This window comes from Nicotiana attenuata, chromosome 6 (assembly GCF_001879085.1).
Source record: "Nicotiana attenuata strain UT chromosome 6, NIATTr2, whole genome shotgun sequence".
In the NCBI taxonomy this organism is placed as follows: domain Eukaryota; kingdom Viridiplantae; phylum Streptophyta; class Magnoliopsida; order Solanales; family Solanaceae; genus Nicotiana; species Nicotiana attenuata.
This window is the reverse complement of record NC_031994.1, coordinates 31,151,538-31,157,810: the sequence shown is the minus strand read 5'-3', so window position 1 is coordinate 31,157,810 and position 6,273 is coordinate 31,151,538. Positions and strand designations below refer to the sequence as shown.

At 44.5% G+C, this 6,273-nt stretch overlaps 1 protein-coding gene across 1 annotated transcript; it reads right to left on the bottom strand.

Moving 5' to 3' along the window:
• LOC109227753 (RNA-directed DNA polymerase homolog) lies at positions 1,129-5,973 on the bottom strand (the record flags this gene model as incomplete). Its single annotated transcript, XM_019392948.1, has 2 exons — positions 5,962-5,973; positions 1,129-1,878 (listed from the first exon to the last, which is right to left on the bottom strand). Coding segments are annotated over exons 1-2 (762 nt in total), but the record flags the coding sequence as incomplete, so codon positions are not given.

The following is a 6,273-nucleotide window of genomic DNA, read 5'->3' as shown; positions in this document are numbered from 1 at the left end:
TTTCAAGAATGCCACAACACTACGGGCTTCATTGTTGGGTAAAGCCACGGCTTCCACCCACTTGGAGACATAGTCCACCGCCATCAGAATATAAGTGTTCCCACAAGAGATCACGAAAGGACCCATGAAATCGATGCCCCAAACATCAAAAATATCCACCTCGAGAATCGTATTGAGAGGCATCTCAACCCTTTTTGAAATTCCGCCGGCCCTTTGGCATGCATCACATCTCTTTACCAAATCACTAGCATCTTTAAACAATGTCGGCCAATAGAAACCGCAACTCAAGATCTTTAAAGCCGTCCTCACCCCTCCATGATGGCCACCATAGGGGGAGGAGTGACAAGCCTCCAATATGCTCAATTGTTCACCTTCCGGGACACATCTTCTAATCACACCATCCGTGAAAATTTTAAATAAGTACGGATCATCCCAATAAAAATCCAAACTATCCCGTTTGAGTTTCTTCTTTTTGTTGGAAGAGAGCTCACACGGGACAATTCCGGTCACAATGAAGTTGGCGATGTCCGCGAACCATGACATATCACACATTGACACAGAAAGAAGTTTCTCGTCGGAGAATGCATCATTTATCTCAAGGCCGTCACATGGCCTCCCTTCTTCCTCCAACCGGGACAAATGGTCCGCAACTTGGTTCTCACTTCCCTTTCGGTCCACTATTTCTAAGTCAAATTCTTGGAGAAGTAACACCCATCTCATCAATCTTGCTTTGGAATCCTTTTTGGTCATCAAATACCTAAGGGCGGCATGATCCGTGTGCACAATCACCTTGGCCCCCATAAGATAGGGCCGAAATTTCTCCATGGCAAATACAATGGCCAATAACTCCTTCTCCGTCACCGTGTAATTTCGTTGAGCTTCATTCATAGTCTTACTTGCATAATACACGGGATGGAACATTTTGTTAACCCGTTGACCCAACACCGCCCCCATTGCAACATCACTAGCATCACACATTAGTTCAAAGGGCAAACTCCAATTAGGTGCGGTTATGATAGGGGTAGTGGTCAACTTGTGCTTTAAGAGTTCAAAGGCCTCCATGCATTTTTCATCAAAAACAAACTTGGCATCTTTCTCTAGCAATTTGCAAAGTGGATTCACAACCTTCGAGAAATCTTTGATAAACCGCCGGTAAAACCCGGCATGCCCAAGAAAACTCCTCACCCCTTTGACAGAAGTAGGGGGAGGAAGCCTTGAAATCACCTCAATTTTCGCCTTATCTACCTCAATCCCATGTTTTGAAATCTTGTGGCCCAACACTATACCTTCTTCAACCATAAAATGGCATTTTTCCCAATTGAGAACGAGGTTAGTTTCTTCACAACGGGCCAAGACTCTATCCAAATTTACCAAGCATTCATCAAAAGAGTCGCCAACCACACTAAAGTCATCCATAAAGACCTCCAATATGTCTTCCTCCATATCGGTGAAAATAGCCATCATGCAACGTTGGAAGGTCGCCGGAGCATTGCACAACCCGAATGGCATCCGGGAGAAAGCAAATGTACCATAGGGGCATGTAAAAGTAGTCTTCTCTTGGTCCTCCGGGGCGATTAAAATTTGATTGTAGCCCGAGTACCCATCCAAGAAACAATAGAAAGCCCGCCCCGCAAGACGATCAAGCATTTGATCAAGAAATGGCAAGGGAAAATGATCCTTGCGGGTCACCTTGTTGAGTTTCCGGTAGTCCATACAAACTCTCCACCCGATAATGGTTCGAGTGGGAATAAGCTCATTGTTGTCATTGGTCACCACCGTCATCCTTCCTTTCTTTGGCACACATTGGACCGGAGAAGTCCACGAACTGTCAGAGATTGGATAAACCACACCGGCGTCAAGCCACTTGATAACCTCTTTCTTTACCACTTATTGCATCGCCTCATTTAGTCTTCTTTGATGTTCAAGGGACAGCCTTGCATCCTCCTCCAAAATGATCTTATGCATGCAAAATGCGGGGCTTATTCCCCTAATGTGTGCCAGAGTCCATCCTATTGCCCTTTTTCGCCTTTGAAGCACCTCCAAAGTGGCCTCAACATGCAAGTTAGTAAGGCAAGAAGAAAGAATAACTGGAAGAGTTGAATTAGAGCCCAAAAATTCATACCTGAGGTGTGGAGGAAGTGGCTTCAACTCCAACACCGGTGGCTCCTCAATGGATGGCTTAGTTGGCGGAGTTTTGCGGTTTTCAAGATCCAAAGATAACTTCCTAGGCTCATATGAATATGAACCCATTCCATGCAATGCATTCACGCACTCTACTCTTCTAGCATCATCATCAACATCCATGTCAAGAAGCACGACCTCAAGAGGATCTTCAACATTTATCATGGAACTTGTGTCATCCACTATCACAGATGTGACAATGTTCACAAGTGAACACACTTCCGTGCTATTGGGTTGTCTCATTGATTTGCAAACATGGAATACCACCTTCTCATCTCTCACTCGAAATGTCAACTCACCTGCTTAAACATCAACCAAGGCCTTCCCCGTAGCTAGGAAAGGTCTCCCAAGAATAATCGGCACTTCAAAGTCCACTTCACAATCCAATATGACAAAGTCAGCCGGCAATATAAATTTGTCCACCCGGACAAGAACGTCATCAATTATACCCAAAGGCCGCTTCATCGACCGGTCCGCCATTTGAAGTCTCATTGAGGTGGGCCTAGGTTGCCCAATTCCCAAAGTCTTGAAGACAGAATAAGGCATCAAATTAATGCTAGCCCCCAAGTCACAAAGGGCCTTAGCAAACTCCGCACTACCGATAGTGCAAGGAAAAGTAAAAGCTCCAGGGTCCTCAAGTTTCGCGGCCATAGAATGCACTATCGTACTGACTTTGTGAGTCATCTTTATTGTTTCACAATCCATGGAATGCTTCTTTGTAACCAAATCCTTCATGAACTTCGCATAGCCCGACATTTGTTCAAGTGCCTCCACCAAAGGCACATTGATTGTAAGGCTTTTCATCATATCTATGAATTTTTTGAACTGATTGTCACTCTTTTGCTTTGCTAACCACTGAGGATAAGGTGGAGGTGGTCTAGGCAAAGGTGACTTGGCTTTTGACACCACCGGCTCCGGTATGTCGATTATGTGCTCCCTAGATGGGTTCACGGCTTCTTGAGTTTCCACCTCAGCCTCATCAATATCTATCCTCACCTCATTGTTCCCATTTGACTCAACCACATCTTCAACAATTAAAGGACCCACATCTTCTTGAAACCCAACATCATCATTCACAACTCGATCTTCATTCGAGGCATGCACATCACCGCCTCTTCCGCTTCTCCTTGTGACTGCCATCACATGATTGTTCCCTCCCTTCGGGTTCACTACCGTGTCACTTGGTAGAGCACCCTTAGGTCGGGTATTCAAAGCTTGAGAAGTTTAGCCATTTTTGGCACTTTTGCTCTTCAATATTGTATTTTCTTCCTAGCAATTAATTAATATGCTTACTTCTTCATCTATTTCTTTAATTTTTGCATCTAGCATGAGTAGCTAAACTTACTAGCTAGGGCTGTGGCTCAACCCTAGTGTGGGTAATTGATGGGTGTTGCCATCTAAGGTTAGATTTATTTTGGGTGTTTGTTTTTTGGGTTAATTTTAGGTTATAATTAAGGATTGGTGGTTGCAAACACTGATTCTAGCTTGGTGGGTTTAAATCTTCTTGAGAAATTTGGCAACAATGGTGAAAGATACAGAACAATGGTGAAGGAGTGCCCTAATAACGACATGACCGAGGCGATGATCCAGCAAACTTTTTATAGGGGCATCAACACCACGAATCAGTGCATTGTGAACCAATTAGCCAGCGGGAAATTTATGAAACTCTCTTACCAAGAAGCTTGTGATGTACTTGATGAAATGGCCGACACTTCTTCGGCATGGCAAAGCCGAGAGAATGTGCCCCAAGGTGACCCCACGGTCATCCATTTGCACAAGGAATTGAACGATCATGGCCAAGCTATTACCGAGCTTACAACAACTATGAATCAATTGGCGAAGGCGCAATTGCAACAAGTCCAAAACCCGCGCCAAGTCAATGCAATGGAGGCAAAGAGGGCAACAACAACCTCAAGGTAATTGTGAGCAATTTGACAACAACAATGATGGTGGTGGTTATTCGAATGAGTGCTATGATAATCAAAGCGAGGAATGTAAATATGTCAATAACTACCAAGGGAATAGAGGAAATCAAGGGAATCAACAGTGGCGCCCCCAAGGAAATTGGGGCAATCAACAAGGTGGCGGTAATTGGAATAATAACAACCAACAACATGGTGGCGGCAATTGGAACAACAACAATTGGGGTAACCAAGGTAACAATCAAGGCAATTGGAACGGGAACAATAATAATTGGAACAACAACAATAGTCAAGGCGGGTGGAATAACAATGGAAATCAAGGCAACCGGGGGCAAGGTTTTCAAAGGCCCCCCATGTTCCAACAACCAAACAATCCACCCCCTTTCAATCTCAAGGGTCTAGTTCTTCGGGTAGTGATATGGGAAGAATGGAAATGATGTTCGAACAAATGATGAAAAATAACCAAGACTCTGATGCTCAATTGGCTTCCCACAACACATCTATCCGGAACCTAGAAGTGCAACTAGGCCAAATTTCTCAAGAAGAGTTAAACTCACCAAGCTAGAATCAGTGTTTGCAACCACCAATCCTTAATTAAAACCTAAAATTAACCCAAATAACAAACACCCAAAATCAATCTAACCTTAGATGGCAACACCCATCAATTACCCATACTAGGGTTGAGCCACAACCCTAGCTAGTGAGTCTAGCTACTCATGCTAGATGAAAAATTAAAGAAATAGATGAAGAAGTAAGCATATTAATTAATTATTAGGAAGAAAATACAATATTGAAGAGCAAAAGTGCCAAAAATGGCTAAACTATTCGGTCTCACGAGCTCATCTGCGTTCAGAACATAAAACTTCACCTAAAAATGGAAAAAGGTCCTATTTATACTGGGCTGGAAAAACTGGACAAAAATGCCCCTGCGGGGTTAGCGCGGACCGCGCAAACATGACCGCGGCCGCACTGGCTCTTGAAGTCTTGGTTTTTGCTTCTCTGAAGTTGAGGACCGTGGACCGCGTGAATATGTAGCGCGGCCGCGGTGGAAGTTGGCGCGGCCGCACAAAAATGAACGCGGGCCGCTTTGCTTGGAAGGGGTCAAATTTTGGCCCTCTGAATCTCTGCTTCGCGGACCGCATAAAAGAGTAGCACGGCCGAGGAGACTGACCGCGGACCGCGTGGAAATAACCGCGGCGGCGTAGCCTTCCCCTTGAATCTGCCATCCTCTGAACTTCCTAGTGCGGCCGCGTTCACAGTTGCGCGGTCCGCACTAGGTCCTCTTTTCCTTAACTTCCTTAGTCTTTGAAACTTGAGCAGGTTTCACTCCTTTCTAAGCCGATATTTGACTTTCGTTGCTTTGTCGATCAAACCTGCAATCAAGTACAACTTGTGAGCATTTTAGGACTATTTTGTAGCAATTTATAACCAAAGCGTAGGCAAGTAGGGGCATAAAACACGTTAAAGTCCTAGCTTATCAATGGGCCTGGGTCCCCAGACTCGGATCACCTAAAAACATTTCTGTCCATAGAAAATGACCTAAGAAATAATGTTCATCGCCCTGCCATGACTATTCCTCGTGTTTTGTCATCTTAGGGCCATAAAAATGGAATTCCGTCTAATTGCCTGATTTTTGTGCTATAGCCCACGTATTTCGCATGGGCCGATCCCTCGAACCCGGATCGCCTAAAAGTTTTTCGATCCATAAAAAATGACCAATGGAATAATATTCACCGCCCTGCCATGGACGTTCCTTGTTTCTTTTGGCATTTTAGGGCCATAAAACTAGAATTCTGCCCGATTTCCTGATTTTCCTTTGCTATCTCTCATGCCTTCGCATAGGCCCGGGCTCCCAGACCTGGATCGCCATTAATTTTTTCGGGACAGAAAAAATAATCTCATCAACAATAGTCACTGCCCCGCAATTACCGTTCCTTCTTATTTGGTATTTTAGGGCCATAAAATTTAAATTCCGCCCGATTCCCTACTATTCGTGGGCTATAGCTCATGCCATCCACATGGGCCCGGGCCCCTAGGTACAGATTGTCTAAAAAAATTTTGCGCCATTAAAAATAACCTAATAGTCACTGCCCCTCCATGTTTTCCTCATTTTGGCATTTTAGGGCCATAGAGCTGGAATTCCGCCCGATTCCCTGATTTTCGTGTGCTA